This window comes from Tachypleus tridentatus, chromosome 4 (genome assembly GCF_004210375.1).
Source record: "Tachypleus tridentatus isolate NWPU-2018 chromosome 4, ASM421037v1, whole genome shotgun sequence".
Lineage (NCBI taxonomy): Eukaryota > Metazoa > Arthropoda > Merostomata > Xiphosura > Limulidae > Tachypleus > Tachypleus tridentatus.
In genome coordinates this window covers 1520668-1542614 of record NC_134828.1, presented here as the reverse complement: position 1 = coordinate 1542614, position 21947 = coordinate 1520668, and the positions used below count along the sequence as shown (strand labels likewise).

General features: G+C 36.2%; 1 protein-coding gene across 1 annotated transcript in view; it reads left to right on the top strand.

Annotated features, from left to right (window-relative positions):
* Positions 1-21947, top strand: part of LOC143249996 (inactive phospholipase C-like protein 1) — a 45452-nt gene that overhangs the window by 12809 nt on the left and 10696 nt on the right. Inside the window, exon 2 of the mRNA XM_076500631.1 lies at positions 2162-2311. Coding sequence (XP_076356746.1) covers positions 2162-2311 — 150 coding nt within the window. The remainder of the gene's footprint in view (positions 1-2161; positions 2312-21947) is intronic.

Genomic DNA, 21947 nt, shown 5'->3' with positions numbered 1-21947 from the left:
TGGTATCGTCGATAAAATATTCATTTCTAGATCGGACATAAGAACTAGTATTGTTTGTAAGTTGGTAAAACTCTTGTAGATAAACCAATATTTATAATATCTATTTATAATAACCGTTATTATAAATTGTACTGTTGTTTGTATATTAAAATATATCTGTGTTGAGAAAGAATATTGTGTGTATTAATCTTGTTGGTAAGTGTTATAAATTTGATACATATTAACAGTTAATTAAATTCTAAGTTAAAATTTCCAGGTATTTGAAGTCGTAATATGTTACGTACGTCACATAATTAATAGAAGAATTATGGACGTTAATGTAATAGTAAACCTGAGTAGGTTGTGGAAGGAAACATATTTTAGACACTGAAACACGTTTAGAAGTGTTATGTCAGAAGGCAGTTAATGTAACGCCGAGACATGTCTGTTACCTGTGTCACCAACTATATGTCAATGGACATTGGATGTAGTGTCTAGAAAACTGACTCTCTCTTTTTTTTATTTTGAGTGTGACACACTCGTGGAATCGTTAGGTCAAAAGTCAATTGATGTGACGCCGAGATAATAAGGTCGTTTTCATTGTGATACACTCAAGAAATCGCCGTGTCAAAAGACAATATTACAAGAATTATGTTTGGAATTGCTATGTCAGAGAGAACTTGATATAATGTTAAAACAGGGCCCTTTTATGAGTGCGACACATACAATTTCATTCACTATGCGATAGTGTACCAGAACTGTCCTTTTTTGTAGTAGGACGTCATTTGGAATCACTTTATCAAAAACTAACCGTTGTAAAACCGGAAAATTGTTGTGGTCAGTGACACACATTTAGAATTTCTAGGCGAAAGTGCGGCCAGTGTAACATTAGAAAACATACGAAGAAAATCTTTCTACTCCAAATATGTTCTTCAGGTTTGATTTCTTTAGAAACAGACATGTGTTCAGTTTAAAGGAGGGGGCGCTACAAGCGCCCTGTCCTAATTGGGGTGTTCGAGGATGTTTACATTATCCTTCGACTCCTCTTCTGGCTTGTCATGATTTTTTTGTTTTAATTTCTCGCAATGCTATACGAGGGCTATCTGCGCTATCCGTCCCTAATTTAGCAGTGTAAGACTAGAAGGAAGGCAGCTAGACATCATCAATCACATCTAACTCTTGGGCTACTCTTTTACCAATGAATAATGGGATTGACCGTCACTTTATAACGCCCCCACGGCTGAAAGGACGAGCATGTTTGGTGCGACGGGGATTCGAACCCACAACAATCAGATTACGAGTCGAACGCCTTAACCAACCGAGCCATGCCGGGCCGGCTTGTCGTGAAAGATTGGAGTTATTTAGTTAGGGTAAGTTTGGGTTTAGTTTCTTTTACAGTTTCGGTTTCAGAAATGCGCAGCCGAGACAAAGAGGTGACAAAACGAGGCGATGACGGAAAGATGACAGTCTGTCCAGAAGACGTCCAGTCGTGTGCACTTAACTTTATAAATGTGTATACGTACACACGTATTCTTTCTTACACACAAATACAGTATAAATAACATAAAATAGTTTTGGTATTGGTAAAAGTGAACATAAGCATGAATCTAAATACAGGTTTGAACAGCCCTGTTTCAGGATGGCGGGGGGTCTATAAATCCTGTACCAATTTTTTTGATGGAAGCATTCCCTGGAAGATATTTAAACTACATCCACAAAGTTGATACATGCAAGCTGAGTGAAACGCTGCTGTTTATTCTGACTAGTCTTAAACACTCCAAAAGGTCTTTCTTCAAGTTATAACGAAAATAGTTCTTCAAACCTTCTTCTATTTCAAGTATTATATATTTATGATTCTTTTGAAATAAATGCCCGGCATGGCCAGGTGGTTAAGGCACTCGACTCGCAATCCGAGGGTCGTGGGTTCGAATCCTCATCACACCAAACATGCTCGCTCTATCAGCTGTGGGGGCGTTATAATGTGACGGTCGATTCAACTATTCGTTGGTAAAAGAGAAGCCCAAGAGTTGGCGGTGGGTGGTGATGACTAGCTGCCTTCCCTCTAGTCTTACACTGCTAAATTAGGGACGGCTAGCGCAGATAGCCCTCGTGTATATTTGCGCGAAAATAAAAACAACAACAACAAATAATCCTTTTGAAATAATAATTTTTTTATCTTAAGCTTCCGACTGTTGGCAATACATGATGAATGGAAGCAGCATGGTGAAATTGAAGAGCAGTTCTAGACAGTATCGTCGATATTTCACCCTGGAAGAGGATTTGTCTGCTATACGGTGGGTGCCAACTGCCAAGCAAGCAGCTAAAGCAAAACGTAAGTTGTAGCATCGTTTGGTGAAAACTGTTAAACACTAAACGTAAGTTGTAACATCGTTTGGTGAAAACTGTTAAATACTAAACGTAAGTTGTAACCTCGTTTGGTGAAAACTGTTAAATACTAAACGTAAGTTGTAGCATCGTTTGGTGAAAACTGTTAAATACTGAACTTAAGTTGTAACATCGTTTGGTGAAAACTGTTAAATACTAAACATAAGTTGTAACATCATTTGGTGAAAACTGTTAAATACTGAACGTAAGTTGTAGCATCGCTTGGTGAAAACTGTTAAATACTAAACGTAAGTTGTAACATCATTTGGTGAAAACTGTTAAATACTGAACTTAAGTTGTAACATCGTTTGGTGAAAACTGTTAAATATTAAACATAAGTTGTAGCATCGTTTGGTGAAAACTGTTAAATACTAAACGTAAGTTGTAGCATCGTTTGGTGAAAACTGTTAACACTTTAAACTGTTCGGTTATCGTTACATTTTCTTTTTATTCTCGTCAGTATTGTGTTTTCTCTGTAATTTCTAGTAATTAACATCAAATAACCAAAAGATTGAATATATGAGATAAAACAACAGCAATCCTCAATAGACATAACATTTAAAATTATTTCAAGTTGGATTAGAGTAAGTAAATCTATAAGATCCTGGTTTCTCTATGTTTGTTTGCTCCAGTAATACCGAGTATGGGGCGTATAACAGATTCAGTTTCCTTAGTCATAAGGATCTCTACCACTTTTCTCTCAAACTGAAATTTTTAAATAAGGTTAAAATAAATTAATCAACGAGATCTTGGGCATGATCAAATGCGTTTGATCTTCTGAGTTCAAAGCTGTAACCAGATTTCAAATCAGTCAGTAGGTGAGAGATATATAAGCTAAAACAACAACTAAGAAATTCAGAGTCATCATACGAGCCACTATGCCGCGGCTGAAAATTCAGAATATCCCATATTTTCCGCAATACAATTTACTTATTAAAACCACACATTACACGCATAAATATTACCAATATGAGCACACTTGGCTGGCCCTGTTCAGTTGAAACTTGCAATGTCTACATTTCAAGTATTAAAACCACACATTACACGTATAAATATTACCAATATGAGCACACTTGGCTGGCGCCCTCTTTAGTTGAAACTTGTAATGTTTACGTTTCAAGTATTGAAACCACACATTACACGTATAAATATTACCAATATGAGCACACTTGGCTGGCGCCCTCTTTAGTTGAAACTTGTAATGTTTACGTTTCAAGTATTGAAACCACACATTACACGTATAAATATTACCAATATGAGCACACTTGGCTGGCCCTCTTTAGTTGAAACTTGTAATGTTTACCTTTCACATATTAAAACCACACATTACACGTATAAATATTACCAATATGAGCACACTTGGCTGGCGCCCTCTTTAGTTGAAACTTGTAATGTTTACCTTTCAAGTATTAAAACCACACATTACACGTATAAATATTACCAATATGAGCACACTTGGCTGGCGCCCTCTTTAGTTGAAACTTGTAATGTTTACGTTTCAAGTATTGAAACCACACATTACACGTATAAATATTACCAATATGAGCACACTTGGCTGGCGCCCTCTTTAGTTGAAACTTGTAATGTTTACCTTCCAAGTATTAAAACCACACATTACACGCATAAATATTACCAATATGAACACACTTGGCTGGCCCTCTTTAGTTGAAACTTGTAATGTTTACCTTTCAAGTATTAAAACCACACATTACACGTATAAATATTACCAATATGAGCACACTTGGTTTGCGCCCTCTTTAGTTGAAACTTGTAATGTTTACGTTTCAAGAATGGTAATTAATTATTCACATTGTTTTAACTTGTGATTAAAAACCTCGTGCAGTATTTCGCTACACATTGTTTTAACTTGTGATTAAAAACCTCGTGCAGTATTTCGCTAACTTATAACCATATTTTAATTTTTAATACACAGATGAACCTAACCGTATTACCCTGCATATATACAGCGCTATCAATCAAAATCTATTCTAATCAGAGCCATATTTGAATCATTAAAGCATGATGCTAATCTCTATAATCTTATATCACACGCGTGTATTATATTGTTCGCAGACATGGTTATCTTCACTAATTACAGCTTACACTTTCTAATTATAAGAAAAAAAATGCCACCTGATCAAAGTATTGTAATTTATTCACAGCATCAGTGAAGCTTTACCAAACACTGAATTATTGAATAATAAATCTCCAATGTCTGGGAAAAATCGCATTTTCTGGAAACATACGTTTGGTCTTCAGTTATTTTGTGATGTTACTTTGCTAAAAATAATACCAATTCCACTTGGAAGAATGAGTGAAAACGTGTCATTATTTTTTGAATACGTTCTATAACAACAGAGTTATAGAAAAATATACATTACGAAATTTATATATCGTTAGCGAGTTTGCTAACGCTTACAAGGACGGCCCGACATGCTCGGGTAGTTAGAGCGCTCGACTCGTAGTCTGATGGTCGCAGGTTTATATACGATGGTCGTATATTCCAATCATACCAAACATGTTCGCCTTTTCAGCCGTAGGGGAGTTATAATATGACGTTCAATCCCATTATTCGTTGATAAAAGAGTAGCCCAAGAATTGACAGTGGGTGGTGATGACTAGCTGACCTCCCTGAAAATCAGGCCATATACAGTCATGTGAAAACATTAGGACACCCTATGAAAGTCTGTGTATTTTTGTAAAATGTTTGGATATATAGATATTTAATCTCAATTTCAACAATACTGAGAGATTATAGGAATATAACTAAACGATTAAAACTAGAGAAAATACTTTTCAAGATCTTCTGTAAATGTAATTCTACAAAAATTCATATTCTAACTGAGGAAAAGTTAGGACACCCTACCCCCTAATAGCTAGTGTTACCCCTTTGACTGAAATAACTGCAGTGAGACGCTTCTTGTAGCCATCTACCAGTCTCTGACATCGGTCTGAAGAATGTTTGCCTCACTCCTCAATGCAGAATTCTGTCAGTTGTGAGATGTTTGAGGGGTTTCTTGCATGTACAACCCGTTTCAAGTCACCCCACAGCATTTCAATGGGATTAAGATCTGAGCTTTCACTCGGCCATTCCAGGACTCTCCATTTCTTAGTTTTCAGCCAGTCCTTGGTGGATTTACTGGTATATGTTTTGGGTCATTGTCGTGTTGCAGGGTTCAGTTCCGCTTTAGCTTTACTTTTCTTACAGATGGTCTCACATGATCCTCAAGCACCCTCTGATACACAATGGAATTCATGGTGGATTCTATGATTGTGAGCTGTCCAGGTCCTACTGCAGCAAAGCAGCCCCAAACCATGACACTTCCACCTCCATGCTTCACAACTGGTATGAGGTTCTTTTCCTGGAATGCTGTATTTGGTTTACGTCAAACATGTCCTCTGTTCTGGTGTCCAAATAATTCAATTTTGGACACATCTGTCAAAAGAACATTATTCCAGAAGTCCTGGTCTTTGTCTACATTCTCTATGGCAAACTTCAATCTGGCCTTGATAGTTCTCTTAGAGAGCAAAGGTTTCCTCCTTGCACACCTCCCATGGAAGTTAATCTTGTGCAGTCTCTTTCTGATTGTAGAGGCATGCACTTTCACATCAACAGTAGCGAGAGCCTGCTGTAGGTCCCGTGATGACATGTTAGGGTGTTTGGAGACCTCTTTTAGCATCTTGCGGTCTACACTCGGGGTGAACTTGCTTGGACGACCAGACTTAGGCATGTTGAGTGTTGTTTTGAAAGCCCTCCATTTGTTGACTATTTTTCGGACAATGGAATGGCTGATTTCAAAATCTTTTGGGATCTTTTTAAATCCCTTACCAGACTCATAAGCTGCTACAATTTTCTTTCTGAAGGCCTCAGACAGCTTTTTTGCTCTCACCATAGTACTCACTCTCAATTCAACAGTCAGGAGCACACCAAACTAAATGTCTGAGGTTTAAATAGGGCAAGCCTCATTCAAAATGCTGAGTAACGATCTTCTAATCATGTGCACCTGGTGTGATACACCTGTGTGTGAGTTGAGCCATTTTAAGTGGGAATAAATGTGGGGGTGTCCTAACTTTTTCCTCAGTTAGAATATGAATTTTTGTAGAATTACATTTACAGAAGATCTTGAATAGTCTTTCCTTCAGTTTTAATTGTTTAGTTATATTCCTATAATCTCTCAGTATTGTTAAAACTGAGATTAGATATCTATATATCCAAAAATGTTACAAAAATACACAGGCTTTCATAGGGTGTCCTAACTTTTTCACATGACTGTAGCCCTCGTGTAGCTTAGCGTAAAAATTCAAAACTAACTTAGAAAGACGAAACAAATCTAAAAACTTCGTTGTGTGAGAAGAAAGTTTTAAACTTAAGTTCAGTTAAATATAATTAAAAGTTTCACCATATTTGTACGAGAAGGCTAACCCTAACGATCCGTTCACGATACTCCAGTGCCTTACGTTGCAATGTTGTGCATTAATTCGTCGTGAGGTCTGGTTAGCACCGTCCAATGAGAACAGCAGGCACTTTTTCTTTTTCTTCAGATGTGTATATTTTTACAAAAAATGATGGACACGTTGCCGAAACGATCATGCTTTGCGAAAACAGCATTTTAAAACACGTGTGTAAAACGTAAACGTTTATCTAAGTTTCTTACACGCTTCATTTAACCTTTTGTGAAGTCTCTCAGTGGCAAAGCGGTGTGTCTGCGGACTTAGACTGCTAAAACCCGGGTTTCGATACCCGTGGTAAACAGAGCACAGATAGCCTATTGTGTTGGTTTGTGCTTAACTTCAAAGAAACACACAAACCTTTGGTGAAAGTTTTCCAAATATAACCATAGTTTTCTTTGTTTGTTTTTCAATGAAGTTCCACTTGTAATTCATAGCTACGCTTGGCGTTTTCGGGGTGATAAATTCTAAGCTTTCATGTTATGGAAAACATTGAAAAACTTGAATGAAACTAACAGAAAGATTATAACACAAAACTAAGTTTAGAACTAAGTACACGATCGTAAAATCTAAAGATGATGTGGAAAACAAAGATATTGAAATGACATAAGAAATTTGGAAAATCAGTGTAAGAAATATTGATAGAGTTTATATATAAGTCAATATTAAAAGGTGGTATCACAGAAATGTTAAAATAATGTAGAAAATCTCGTTTCGATACCCACGATGAACACAGCTTGACAACAAACAAACCAATGTTACTAAAACTCTTTGCTATTCTCTGTACTTATGAATTTTCAATATAATGCAAGCTGTTGGCTGCACCCACCAACAAATATTGGGTTATTCTTTACTTACTAACAGTGAGATTAATCGTAACATTATAGCGTCCTCACAACTGAAAGGACGAGCATTTCGGTGCCAAGTTCGTTCCCGATACCTGCAGATTGCGATGCGAGCGCCCTAAACACCAGAACATGGTAGGCCCAGTAGAAAGGACATAAAATGGGTACGGTTTAGACGGTGGATTTAAAAACCGAATCTATTGTGAGTGGCCATATGAAGTACCTTAAAAGACAGAGTGGTCAGAATCTAGGATTAACTTTACGTCAGCTGGAACACTAATACCATCATTGTGCTTGTTTTATTCTTAAGTTTTGGGATTGACCGTTACATTGTAACGCTTTCGCAGCTAAACGTACGAGCATGTTTACCAATGGGTTTCGGTCCTGTGACTTGTAGACTGCGAATGGAGCGCCCAAGGAACACCATACTTGAGTTTGTACATACAATCCAGTGTTGACAGCCATTTGTCACGTAACGAGAGTTACCACAATTATTATCCTCAGACCAGGGCCGTTCTAATCACCGTCACGAATGATGCTACGTGAACTACCAAGACCTGTGTATATACATATACAGTATCGACTTGCAACTGAATTTACTACAATGAAACATCTGTGACAAAACACAAAGCCACAGGAATTACAGTAACACTTTGATGTTTCCCAAGAGTCTGTTATCACACGAGACTGAATTATATTACAAGTAAATACATTGTATGAAAGGAAATCTTCTTACCTGAAGGTTCAGAACATAATAATGCCCATTAATTTATCACGCATACGTCAAGTTAAATGTTACTGGTGTTTGGTTTTTTCCAATCATTCTTTTATTAATTCGACATAAGAAGAACAGTGAAAAAACGAACATAAAACTTATTGCAGAACCAAATGAAAGCGTAGACGAACTACTTCATATGGATATAACACTTGAATAATTCCTGCTTAGTTTGCAGAATCAATGTCCAGTTTCTCATCAGGTCTGCTAGTTCTTTCGAAAGACCATGGAATTCAGTATCCAGTGACTGATCTAAGAAGAATTATTAGTTGTACAGAGAAAAAGTCTTTAATTTACTGTAAAGCTGAAATCCTTTTGGGTTTTCAACAGACAAGTCATTATATTATAGGAATTGTTAATAGCTACTTTAGTCCCACCTCCAGAGAACGTGTTACTAAATATATATTGGGAGAACCAATGGGTATGTGAGGAGGTGGTATTTCTGTCAAACAACCCAATCAGAGAATAGTTGTTTTAACATAGAGATTGGTAGTAACCAATCCCAAAACAAGAGACCCAAACATTACCATTTTGGTTAAAAACAATTCTCGAACCCATTTCATAAAATCTAATAAAAGAAGTGTATACTATAGTGAAATATGTATGTATGTATCTACATATGTCGTGAAATTAATTACAACACTGATCAGTCATTAATTGGATCGAAATTACGATTTTCACAACACCTTGCGTAAAGCGAACTTTAATAGGAAACTCAAAGCCAACATAACCAGTGGTTGATGGTGATAATATTTGATAAGAGAAAACCAGTTCTGCTATAAAAGTACGTACGTTGTACCTAGGTGAGTTAAGTTACTTCTCCCACAGTAAGTTATGGGGGATACAATCTGGGGTTCGATTTCCCGCGGTGGACAGAGTTCACTGTGTAGCTGTAGATTGAAACACCATATCATTGTTAAGTCTCACTCTGGAAGTATCCCTCCCTAACAAAAAGTCATTGTTAAGTCTCACTTTCGAAGTATTCCTCCCTAACAAAAAGTCATTGTTAAGTCTCACTTTCGAAGTATCCCTCCCCAACAACAAGTCATTCATAAGTCTCAATTTTGGAGTATCCCTCCCCAACAACAAGTCATTGGCAAATCTAACTTTCGAAGTATCCATCCCCAACAGTAAGTCATTGTTAAGTCCAACTTTCGAAGTATTCCCCACCCAACAACAATTCATTGTTAATTCTCATGATTTTGTAGTAAAGAGTTTATATTGATGTTGATAGCGGGAACAAACTTTGCTTCTTTTTATCCTGAATCCGAAGGATTGTTCGAATAAGGTCTTACTTATACTCACAAATTTTATCTCATTAAGAGTGAAATATTGGTTATAATTGTCTCTTAGCTTTGTTTCCTAAATTACTTTGTAAGATGAACATAACCCTAGTGCCAAGTGAAAAATAATATCAGACGTGGACTGTTCCAGTGACCACCACTATGCTACGTGAACAGATCACTCCAATGTCCATGTAGAGATTCCATACTGCTATACTCATTGAACAATGTATACGAACTCTTATTAAGTTTAATTACACGTATTTGATATTTCATTGCTATTGTTGTTGTAAGAGTAAACCATGAAGCTGAGACAGCATAAGATAAGATAAGAGTTTGTCCAGGAAGCTGTGATGAAACACGATACTTGAAATGTAAAGATAACACCAGAGCCAGTACTGACCAACTGGACTGGCTGTACTCTAGACCCAAGGGTTATCTTGGTATCACGAAAGAAATTCTGCGTTACCTTCTTACCAATACTGGAACCACAACTATCATCAAGATACTGAATTAATGAAGCCTGTAAGATAAAGTTCCAATCAAGAAAAACCTGAAAGACAACAATGCAAGCGGAAGTTTATTTGTGTGACATTTTATGTGAGTGATAGAAATAGTAAAGCAGTCTGTGTTTGGGAAAGACTTTATGAAGAAGGACCACATGGGCTCTGAGACCACAGTCAAGTGCCTTCCTCCGTATCATTGCAAAACAGAACTCCAAGTTTCTTTTTTTCCTCAAAGCCTAAGAATAAACTTCTAAAGATTATCTATCAGCTTTTCTACCTCAGCAGAATCTCGAAGTCTTGTAGCGCTAGAATTCGAGGTTGGAAACCAACAGAAACACAGCGTAACCTGTACAGTGTGCAACGTTTTATTGCTAGAAACATGCAGTTGGTCTGAGGTGTTGGATATGAAGTATGACTCGCTGTTAATAAGATTTATTAACAGATCAAGTTTCACTATTCCTTAGATTTATTAACAGATCAAGTTTCACTATTCCTTAGATTTATTAACAGATCAAGTTTCACTATTCCTTACAGACTTTGTTGTAGATGATACATCCAGTGAGATCAAGAGTGGACATTCCACGTGTGTAACATCGGATGGACACCGTAAAAGGAAGAAAAGAGAGATGTCTTGTCATTGTACTGGACTTAATGCATGAGATGAGAAAGGGGGGCGTATAAAATATTTTATGACTAGAAAAACGCGAAATTCACTGAGATCTTTTTTGTTGAATATTAAGGCTTGAAAAGACAAACAATAACGGAAACCCAACAACACTAAGACAACGTCATAGACGTCTCATTACCAAAGAATAAAAGTAATTATAATTAGGCTTGGTATTATACAGGTACTCAGCAGTAATTATAATTAGGCTTGGTATTATACAGGTACTCAGCAGTAATTATAATTAGGCTTGGCATTATTCAGGTACTCAGCAGTAATTATAATTAGGCTTGGTACTATTCAGGCACTCAGCAGTAATTATAATTAGGCTTGGTACTATTCAGGTACTCAGCAGTAATTATAATTAGGCTTGGTACTATTCAGGTACTCAGCAGTAATTATAATTAGGCTTGGTATTATTCAGGTACTCAGCAGTAATTATAATTAGGCTTGGTATTATTCAGGTACTCAGCAGTAATTATAATTAGGCTTGGTATTATTCAGGTACTCAGCAGTAATTATAATTAGGCTTGGTATTATTCAGGTACTCAGCAGTAATTATAATTAGGCTTGGTATTATTCAGGTACTCAGCAGTAATTATAATTAGGCTTGGTATTATTCAGGTACTCAGCAGTAATTATAATTAGGCTTGGTATTATTCAGGTATCTCAGCAGTAATTATAATTAGGCTTGGTATTATTCAGGTACTCAGCAGTAATTATAATTAGGCTTGGTATTATTCAGGTACTCAGCAGTAATTATAATTAGGCTTGGTATTATTCAGGTACTCAGCAGTAATTATAATTAGGCTTGGTATTATTCAGGTACTCAATGTTTTCTATCTGAACGGGTCATTATATAGCTGTTCTTAATTTAAACCTACTGATCAGAGGAAAACCTGATCAGTATAATTTTTATTGCTGGATTATTCTGTACATAGGAAATAATGTAATGTTCTTTATTTTATAAAAGTCGGCAGGTCATTCCAAAGACTGGCTGTAGATCATCATTTTGAGGAGTTAAACCGAATTTTTTTTGATAATTCGTTGTTTGAAAAAAAATCAAGGATTTAGCAAAGGAAAAAGATCTGACTTCTTGACCTCTTGCGGACTCCCAAAACATTTTAATATATGAAGAGTCTTCAAGGCAAAAAAAATTGTTCAATGTTTAAGTGTATAACAAAAACAGACGGTTCATGAACAAAGTATGAGCCCCAATGGAACAGGCTTCATGAACAGGCTATGAACCTTAATAGACTGTTCATGAGCAAACTATGAACCCTCGCCACACCAAACATGCTCGTCATTTTAGTTGTGGGGGCGTTATAATGTTATGATCAATCCCAACTATTCGTCGTTAAAAGAGTAGCCCAACAACTGGCGGAAGGTGGTGATGACTAGCTGCCTTCTTTCTAGTCTTACACTGCTAAATTAGGGACAGCTAGAGCGGATAGCCCTCGTGTAGTTCTGCGAGAAATAGAAAAAAAACATTTTTTATCAGACTTTGTAATACATAGATTATTTTGGATTTCACTACACGTACCATCATCCAAACACAGGATTTACTATTAACTCTAGTCGACTTTTCTGAATAAAAAAACTGATTTAAAGAACATTTCGAAGTACTGTAGCATTATGAAAGAGGCGAAAGCTAATATACTCAGTATAATCGATGCTATCATGAGACTTAGAGGAAACACATTCGTCTGCTGTAGAACAAAAAACCTTCTACCTCAAGAACAAAACACATTACCTGGATTTGGGTATCAGCATGTTCCTGGGCCTTAGCGTTAAGTCCGAGGGCTTATAACGCTAAAAATCAGGTTTCGATACCCGCAATGGTACAGGTAGCTTAATGTGTTGCCTTGTACTTAATAACAAACAAACAAAATAATACCAGTATCAATAACAAATCTAGAGGTTCAGTGAATCATTTTAAAGTTACCAAATATTAGCTTGAAAATCAAAATATGTCAGATAAATTACACTACAGTGTTTACTGCTTACAGTTTATTAGATAACTTTACAAGATTTAATAAACAGAACTCATAAACTCACTTTCGTTTTTCAGAATCGAGATCTATTTTACTGCATTTTACACATCAGATTTATTTACTTTTGTGGTAAACTTACCGATAAAGAACAGTTTTAGTGTGACAACCGCCACTAATTTCGTTTCTCAATTTATTTACTGTAAGCTGTGTACCAGGTTTTTACACATCCTCAGCTTACGTCATTAGTTATATTACTTGTTTTTAAATTAATATATATATATCTTATTTATTATCATTCATAGCTCTTAATTTATGACTTGTTATAACTGTGATTTTTCTCGTATTATATTATCGGTTATACATTTCGGAAAATGAAACACAAAGAACTAACTTAAGTGAACTGGAGAAAACCAGGAAAGACACGAGTATTCCAGAGTTAGAGAACTGGACAGATTTGATCAGTGTGTATTCAACGTTTTGTTTGGATAGTTTAATGTGCTTATCTGTGTATGTATGGATGGTTAAGTAGCGAATAACAAGGCGGCCTGCATGGATAATTTCTGTTCCTCCAAACAAAGATCAAAGTACCGCTCAGTCCTTTATACGATTCATATGATAAAATACCAGACACAGTGAATGGTGTATCTACAAGAAACATTAACTTTAACCTAATATTCTGCCGTCTTAAATACCTTTACAGATTCGCTACAGAAAATCGTTAAGCCTTGTTCCAGGACTATAGGCTGTGCGATTGTACTAATTCACTTAAACATCTCTCACAATCGACTTGATATTCAACTACGTTATGTCTGGTAAGAGAAGAGCTAAGTCCTAGGTGAGCTATGCCAAAAACAAGGCTATGCCAGAAACGGTTAAGGAAACGTTTTCCAGATTACTGTATTTAACACCACAATATTTTCGTTGCTCGTGAAATCCTTTGCATTGCAGTAAAATGTAGGAAATGTGACCAAAAACAAAAATAAACCATTCACATATCCTCTCAGAACAAATTTAACATAACAAAATTAGGCGGCGTGTGTGTTGTTACCGATTCATTCCTTTATTCTGTCGGTTCAAAATTATGGGTGGTTATGTGTAGCTTTTTGAGAAAATCCTGATTATTCTTCTGCTTATTTCTATCTCTTCCCCCCAATTATCCGGAGGTTCAGAGTTAAGTGTCAGTGCTTATAACGCTAAAAATCGAGTTGCGATACCCACGGTAGGCACAACATTTAAAGAGACTATTTAGATAGCTTTATGTTTAACAACAAATAAATAAATTTTTAATACATATATCTGTAAGGTTTAGTATACAAATACTCGATATAAACATTATCATTTTGAGTAGTATATATCGTTAAGCCTTAAAGTTATCTTTATTGTCCGACCAAATAGAGAGATTTGACCTCACTCCTTCAGCGATCCAAAAGTGTTGTCTTATTTCTGTGAAAACTCTGAACTCTTGTAATCACAGCCCAGTTAAGCTAACAACGGGCCACGCCTAGCACATTCTATAAAAAACAACAAACATATATTGTCTAGCACGGAACAAACCGTTGTTGGTTGTGAAACAGATATGCTGGTTACAGTTTCTACAACAGTTTCTTATGGAAACCTATATATTATTCACGGTAATCTGAAACACATCAATAATAACACTGCACAACAAAGTTTTTACTTCTTGAACACTGTTGGGTGTTCCGTATAGATTTTTGGCTGCTGATCACGAAAATCACATCCAAATTTGCCCATCACGTACCGTTTTATCGAAATCTTCCGTTTCACCAGGACATTGCTACAATGGAGAAACGATATTAGGGCAAATGGAACCCGTCAGTGCTTGCTGACTACTGTTGGATACTGCAACGTGATGCACCGGACATTCAATACAAACGAAAATCAGGAGCAAAACACTTTTAATTATGTTGAACTTAATAGCGTATTAGAAACATAAACGCAATTAAATACGTTATTGCCGGTAAACAGTTAACTGTCTATTTCTCAGAGTTCCTACGTGATGAAGCAAAACCATAATTATATTTGTGCATACCCACCAGGTACCTGGCATAATCAGCAAAAACTTTACAGGAAGCAAAACTTTTCAAAAAAAATTTTGTGCAGTGTTATCCTGACATGGCTACAGCACATTGATGTGCAGTGTTCTCCTGACATGGCTACAGCACATTGTTGTGCAGTGTTATCCTGACATGGCTACAGCACATTGTTGTGCAGTGTTATCCTGACATGGCTACAGCACATTTTTGTGCAGTGTTATCCTGACATGGCTACAGCACATTGTTGTACATTGTTATCCTGACATGGCTACATCACTTATAAAATGGCTTACGTCTTACTTTCCCTTGACAAAAGTTTTAAAAGTTATTCACCGTACTAAATCACTATTTTGTCTTATATTATAGGTCAACTGACTTAGAGTTCATCCAATTGTACGATCAGGGCTGAATGTAAACTTAATATTATAGGCACGCCATTTTGTATATCTAATTACTACCTTCGAAAATAGGCTTAGAGTTATAAACAAACAAACAAACAAACAGGAAAAAACGTGTTCATCAGTATCAGATAAAAATATTGCTAAATAAACAACTAATAATACTAAAGAAACAACTAATAATATTGAATAAACAAATAATAATACTAAAGAAACAACTAATAATATTGAATTAACAAATAATAATACTAAAGAAACAACTAATAATACTAAAGAAACAAATAATAATATTGAATTAACAAATAATAATACTAAAGAAACAAAAAATAATACCAAAGAAACAACTAATAATACTAAAGAAACAAATAATAATATTGAATAAATAAAAAATAATATTGAAGAAACAAATCATTGTTCTTTCTAAAAGAATTAATAATAAACGTACTCGAAGTCGCTAACCTATTGACTAACATATTTATAGCATCACTGATTAAAGACTCACTTAATAGTTAATTTTGTCAAACTTTTGGTTTAAACGAAAGTCTGCGCTTGACGGGGTCGAGCGATGCTTACAGGCTAGCGAATTGGAAGGTTAGTGGCTCGAGCCGATATGACATTGAATGTTATAAAAGTTACATGAATTATCTCCAATGCTCGGTTCAAAATTAGGGATGCTTACTATATTTGAATATAAAGAGTTCCTTGTCTCAACACTGTCTACATCATTGATTCTCGAAGTACGAAGTGCTCCTCTCTTTGGAGGAGACACCTGCATGTCAGTTGTTATTTTTCTTATTCTTTAAAAAAAAGATTGATCATTTGAAAAAACCGCTAGAGGGCTAACTGAAAGAAAAAACAACAGAAAATGTCGAAAATATCTTGGTTACCTAACAAGGTTTTATCTCTTAGCAACCATAATACGTCACACTTGCATGCTTTTCCCGCTCAATATCTCGAGCCGTAAGCTGTTTCTTCTTAGCTTTAGGAAGCTCACCGTGACAAAGTTTAAGAAACACTGGTCGATCGTGACAGTACTTTCAACGATAAACCTTCTTTTAAGTATTTTAAAAAAATTAGATCAACCGGTCATTCAACTTTAAGTTGCCTCACTTTTTTATGATACAAATACTGTGTATTTTCAACGTTCTATGTCGCAGGGTAAATCCAACAAACTCTGACATCTCTAATCGTATATTAGATCAGAATTATTTGCTTCAGAAGTCTGACACCAGTTTTGATGGGCATTATCCGCTTACGATGTGTTTTTTTTATTAAAGAAAACCAGAACTGTCCTTACTGATTTATACCAAAAACGGTGAAAATTTCTTGTATCGTAAGTGGTTTAATACACACAGTTTTGCCTCAGTTTGAGAATGTTTAGCTGCAATAGTTTGAGTGAAATGCGGCCTCGATTTTAACTTCTTCGGTAGGAGAGCGGTTAAGTTTACAGACTTACAAAGCTAAGGCCCGGTATGGCCAAACGTGTTAAGGTGTTCGACTCGTAATCCGAGGGACGCGGATTTGCATCGCCGTCGCTTACCAAACATGCTCGCCCTTTCAGCCGTGGGGGCGTTATAATGGTACGGTCAATCCCACTATTCGTTGGTAAAAAAGAGTAGCCCAAGAGTTGGCGGTGGGTGGTGATGACTAGCTGCGTTCCCTCTAGTCTTACGCTGCTAAATTATGGACAACTAGCGCAGATAGCCATCGTATAGAATTGCACGAAATTCAAATCAATCTTGAACCAACTAGTGGCAAACAGCCTTGTGACATCCTTCTGTTAAAGATAATCCTATACAATATGCACACTGTAGACAGTGGCACCGTCATCCTGGAAAACAAATGTATTGAACAATCTTGCCTTAGCATATGACAAAAATATCGTCTCCATGTGATGCCTGTAGAAGACGTCATTGACGTTTCCGTAGAGGATATGAAGAGCAGTTTTCCATCACGAGAATAGCTGCTCAACCATGTACTGCACCACTTCTTGTGTGTTTCATGTGGAAAAGACAGTCTTCCGTCATTCTTCAGGCAAAAGACGAACACGAATCCTATTATCAACTTTAACAAACAGGACTCATCTGAAAACATGACATTTCTCCAGTGTCCTAACTGTGAGTTTGCATGCTGTCTTGTCCAAGTATCGAAGTGATGACGGTGGTGAATTCTTACCAATATAAGTTTGAAGATAGCACTTGTTCCAAAATAACCTTGTTTGGTCAGTCTCCTGGTCACTGTTTTGCTGAATGCCCTGGAATGAATATGTTCATTCCACTCCTGTTATAGGTTGTTTCAAGACTTCTTTTTGACTTCTACATGCTAACCTGATCATAACAAGGCCATCTGGGGCAGAATCTTTTCAGCGTCTACCAGCAGAATTTCAAACAACAATGCTTCCTGTTGTCCAATGACGTTTCAGAAACTTAGACACAGTTCACTTGATTATAATATTGTTCTAGTCATGTCCGTTTGCTTCGTACCATTTCTGGACAATCAAACAATTTCATACTCTGTAATTTTTGGTTTGTAACAAAGGATAATTTGATACCAAGTATATAGAAATTGTCTGAACAAAGCGTTGATTAGTTTCGACAATTATACCAAAAGTACATTATCTCATTCCAAACAGATGTGTATGATTGTTTTGACGAACAAATGCTTGAAACAACTTTTACAGACCTGAACAATAACTCTACATATCTGTCCAGTTTTGCGTTACATTCTCTGTTATTATTCGGGCATTTACCAAACAACTACCACATATACGTAGACAATAACGTCAATACAGAACAGTATACAAATGTCTTGGTCAAGGCTGTACAATGGATCTGGTGCCCTTTTAACCCCTCTTGACATTTGAAGGTCATTGTAATATAACAACTAGGGATATTGACATCTTAACCTTGTAACAGATACCATGTAGGCATGAAACTAATATCCGGAAAACAAAATAAAAAAACAGCAGAGCTTTCATTGGAATGTTGATTTGATTATGTGGAAAAAGTGAAGACAACTAAAAAGTAAAGACAACAAAGAAGTGAAGACAACTAAAAAGTGAAGACAACTAAAAAGTAAAGACAACTAAGAAGTGAAGACAAATAAAAAGTAAAGACAACTAAAAAGTAATGACAACTAAGAAGTAAAGACAACTAAGAAGTGAAGACAACTAAAAAGTAAAGAAAAATAAGAAGTGTCTGTGTGTGTTGAGATATCTCACAACTCCATTACAGACAGCCGTGTTTATTTACTAAGTGTCTGTGTGTGTTGAGATATCTCACAACTCCATTACAGACAGCCGTGTTTATTTACTAAGTGTCTGTGTGTGTTGAGATATCTCACAACTCCATTACAGACAGCCGTGTTTATTTACTAAGTGTCTGTGTGTGTTGAGACATCTCACAACTCCATTACAGACAGCCGTGTTTATTTACTAAGAGTCTGTGTGTGTTGAGATATCTCACAACTCCATTACAGACAGCCGTGTTTATTTACTAAGTGTCTGTGTGTGTTGAGATATCTCACAACTCCATTACAGACAGCCGTGTTTATTTACTAAGAGTCCGTGTGTGTTGAGATATCTCACAACTCCATTACAGACAGCCGTGTTTATTTTTAGTTGTCTTCACTTCTTTGTTGTCTTCACTTCTCAGTTGTCTTCACTTCTTAGTTGTCTTTACTTCTTTGTTGTCTTCACTTCTTTGTTGTCTTCACTTCTTAGTTGTCTTCACTTCTTAGTGGTCTTTACTTTTTAGTTGTCTTCACTTCTTAGTTGTCTTTACTTCTTAGTTGTCTTTACTTTTTAGTTGTCTTCACTTCTTAGTTGTCTTTGCTTCTTAGTTGTCTTCACTTCTTAGTTCTCTTTACTTCTTTCTCCATCTGTTTGTAGACACTTTCAGTATCACAATTGAGTTTTATTACTTACCCACGATATCAAAGTTTTGAAAGCATCGTTAGATATGGTGTCGCTTGTAACATATGCCAATCGGTATATCGATCGGCTCAAAGACCCTTCTGTACTAAAGTCTATTGGTATTTCATAAAATTCAAAACAATTATTGTTCTTTGGAAGCAGCCTTAGTTGTTATAGAAACTGTATAATAAACATTTACAAATGAAGCGACCGATGACAGAGAAACAGAAATAAATCATTAGTAAACTGATCCTTCTTTGGGTAATGAGTTTCATCAACCACCAGTTACAAATGACTTCAGGACTATTTTGTTCTGACTCGTTCCGATGTTAATTCCATGCATTATATAACACGTCGGTGTTCCACTAATAAATGTTTGAACCATTACGAAGCTTATTGGTTTTTCTGTAATGAAAGATATTTGAATCTCAAGGTTTGCTACTGGTATTGTATGTCATTAGTTTGTTAAATATAACATTATCTGTTGTACGTTCTGAAGATTAAAATGAGGCAGTTGTCCAAGAATATATTTGCCATTGCATATATAATATGCTTGTTTGTTGAATTTCGCTCGAGGGCTATCTTTGCTCGGCTTGCATAATTTTGAAGAGCTAAACTAGACAGTTTACTAAACCAATGATATTCCTTGGACTACAATTATCAGACCAAATAGTGAGTTGATTGCATCTCTTAAAAAACACTCACAACGCCAAAGAGCAGAGTGCGTTTCTTTTTTTTATGGGGATAAAGGGTTGAGAACCATGGAGTCTCAAATGTATAGCCCGCCATGATAGCCAATGAGTAACATGAGGCTAGCACTTGAAATAAACATATGTCCAACAACAAAATTATCGTGTAATAACAGTAACAAGAAGTAGTTGAATTGGACATGAAAGATCCATGGTTAGCGCAGTGATACCACAGAACATGCATTATACAGTGAGAGATCCAAGGTTAGCGCAGTGATACCACAGAACATGCATTATACAGTGAGAGATCCAAGGTTAGCTTAGTGATACCACAGAACATGCATTATACAGTGAATTGTTCTACTCTGTTCAAAGCCAAACAAAACCCCAGTGTCGAGTTGACACTGTTGAGTGTCAAACAAAGCCCCAGTGTTGACAATAGTTTATCTTCAGTCACTTGTTAAGATTCAAGGGTCTTGATGGGTTTCTGAACTAACTCTTTCATTTTGAAAACACTAATAGAGACACAGAAGTAACAGGAACGGATGAAGCGCTTTGGCAGGTTTAACATGTTTAAATTACTTATAACAATGAAGGGTTAGCAAATGTTATTCATTTATTATCACATTTTATAACCTGAAATATTCATGTCTTTCTTTCTGTATTTCGGATATGCTTTTTGTTTTCGTAATGTAAGATATTCACTTTCGAAACAACGTGTCCACAACATATATCATGAACAAATCAGAAACTCGAATGAGCGTCCATCCAGTGACTTCTGTTTCTTTAATTAGACCAAGAATTTGTCTGAAATACATTGCGTTGTTGTAGTGGATGACAGCCCCCCCTCGCTAGTACAGCGATAAGTCTACGGATTTGCAACGCTAAAATCAGAGGTTCGATTCCTCTCGGTGGGCTCAGCAGATAGCCCGATGCGACTTCGCTATAAGAAAACACAGACAATGGATGACAGTTTGTTGTTGTTTATCATATTTTAACAAGGAAACAAGATATTTTGTCCATCTGAGTCTCCATTAGGTCAACAACTGCTCCAAGATAATTAGTTACATTTAAGACGTCACAAGCAAAGAAGAAAAGACATGATACATCTTCAAATAGGAAGGTTTGTCGGGATACACCTTTGGTGTCGCAGTTTGATCATTCCCCGTTTTTATCCACTGTGAATAACGCGATAAAGAAATGGATGACCAATAGTAGTACTGTTTTGGAATAGCAGTCTGACCAAACGACAAAGCACACACCTCTTTGGTCCACCTGTTGTTTTAATTGCATAGTAAAACTCAACTGCTCAACAAGTATTATATTTAATCAGACACTACTTTCTTTTAATACAGTTACGTTTATTACCCACTACACTGTTCTTCTGGACTCACGATGTTCTTCTGCTCAACGACTGCTCATCACAGACGTAAATACGAGATACTGATTCTCGTAATAACTTGAACTTCAATTTTAGAGTAAAAGTAATAGAAAATCGTCATGCGGAATGACCGACGTCGTAACAAAGTGACAGATAAAAGGAGCTGAGTTTCACAACAGCTTGAATGTGTTCTCCTAACAACGAGAGGTTGAAATAGTTTCGAGTTTGTTTGAGCTCTCTCTAACGACCAGTAATTAACGTCTTTTCCGATACCGTTTTTCTGGACTATGAACACTGCCTGTAATGAGGGAATTCTCTGTTCTCAGTAATTATAAGAAACGAATGTTGTCCCCAATTTGTATTGGACTGAGTCTAACCGAACTGTTTGAAACGTTTGAGACTAATTATAGAAAGACAAACAACAACATCTCACCATACATTGCAAGATGATTGGTGGTTTATTCCAACAGTTTGTATTTCCAACGGACATATACCAACAGTTGTTATTTTTAACAGATTTATACTAACAACTGATACTTCCAACAGACATGTACCAGTAGTCGTTGATATGTTTATATAAATAAAAAATAGTCTAGACTATCATTAATATTAAAGTTAAGCCACTTCTCCCA